Source organism: Plasmopara halstedii (genome assembly GCF_900000015.1).
Source record: "Plasmopara halstedii genome assembly, contig: Scaffold_3114, whole genome shotgun sequence".
Lineage (NCBI taxonomy): Eukaryota > Oomycota > Peronosporomycetes > Peronosporales > Peronosporaceae > Plasmopara > Plasmopara halstedii.
Window position 1 is genome coordinate 15,778 of NW_020190017.1, and position 602 is coordinate 16,379.

The window sequence follows — 602 nt, forward strand, 5'->3', positions numbered from 1 at the left end:
CACTTGTTGTAATTCAACTGTCGTGAGTGTAGTTTGAAGTGTCAACACTTCGGATTGAAGCTTTACACTTTTAGTTGTCTGTTCATCCAACTGCATATTAAGTTGAGTCTGAAGTTTCTGAAAACGAGATTGAGCCTGTGCTTCAGCTTCACTTTGAACTCGTTCTTTCTCTAAAATTAGTTGATATTGATACTTTTGTTCTTCAAATCTGTCGTTAATCCTTTGATTATCATCTTGAGACTTTTGAAGCGCAGTCTGAAGCTTTTGTACCTCCTCTTGAGTCTTGTTTAACAACAACTTTAAAGAATCCAATTCTACTACTTTCGCCTCTACATGTTCATTTGAAGCATCAAGCTTTTTCTTCGTCGCAATTTTTTCTCGCTCCAGACTATCAACTTTCGTTTCCAACATTCGATTCGTCTCTTCTAATTCAGAAACCCATTCTTGCTCTTTCTTCATTGCTTTTTGCATCGTTTCAACTTGCTCACATTTTGTAGCATAATCGCTTTTTGAAGTGTGATAATCTCGTTTCAACGACTCCAACTCCCCAGACTTTGAATTAAACTCATTGTTTAAATTGTAAGTCTCTTGTTCCAATTGTG

At 36.4% G+C, this 602-nt stretch overlaps 1 protein-coding gene across 1 annotated transcript in view; it reads right to left on the minus strand.

Moving 5' to 3' along the window:
- The window catches only part of PHALS_07558 (uncharacterized protein), a gene marked incomplete at both ends in the record, with an annotated part of 540 nt that extends 69 nt beyond the window's left edge, over positions 1–471 (minus strand). Inside the window, one exon of the mRNA XM_024721047.1 lies at positions 1–471. This exon is cut by the window's left edge and continues 69 nt beyond it. Within this exon, the coding sequence (XP_024586185.1) occupies positions 1–471 (471 nt within the window).
- Between the last annotated feature and the right edge of the window lie 131 nt (positions 472–602).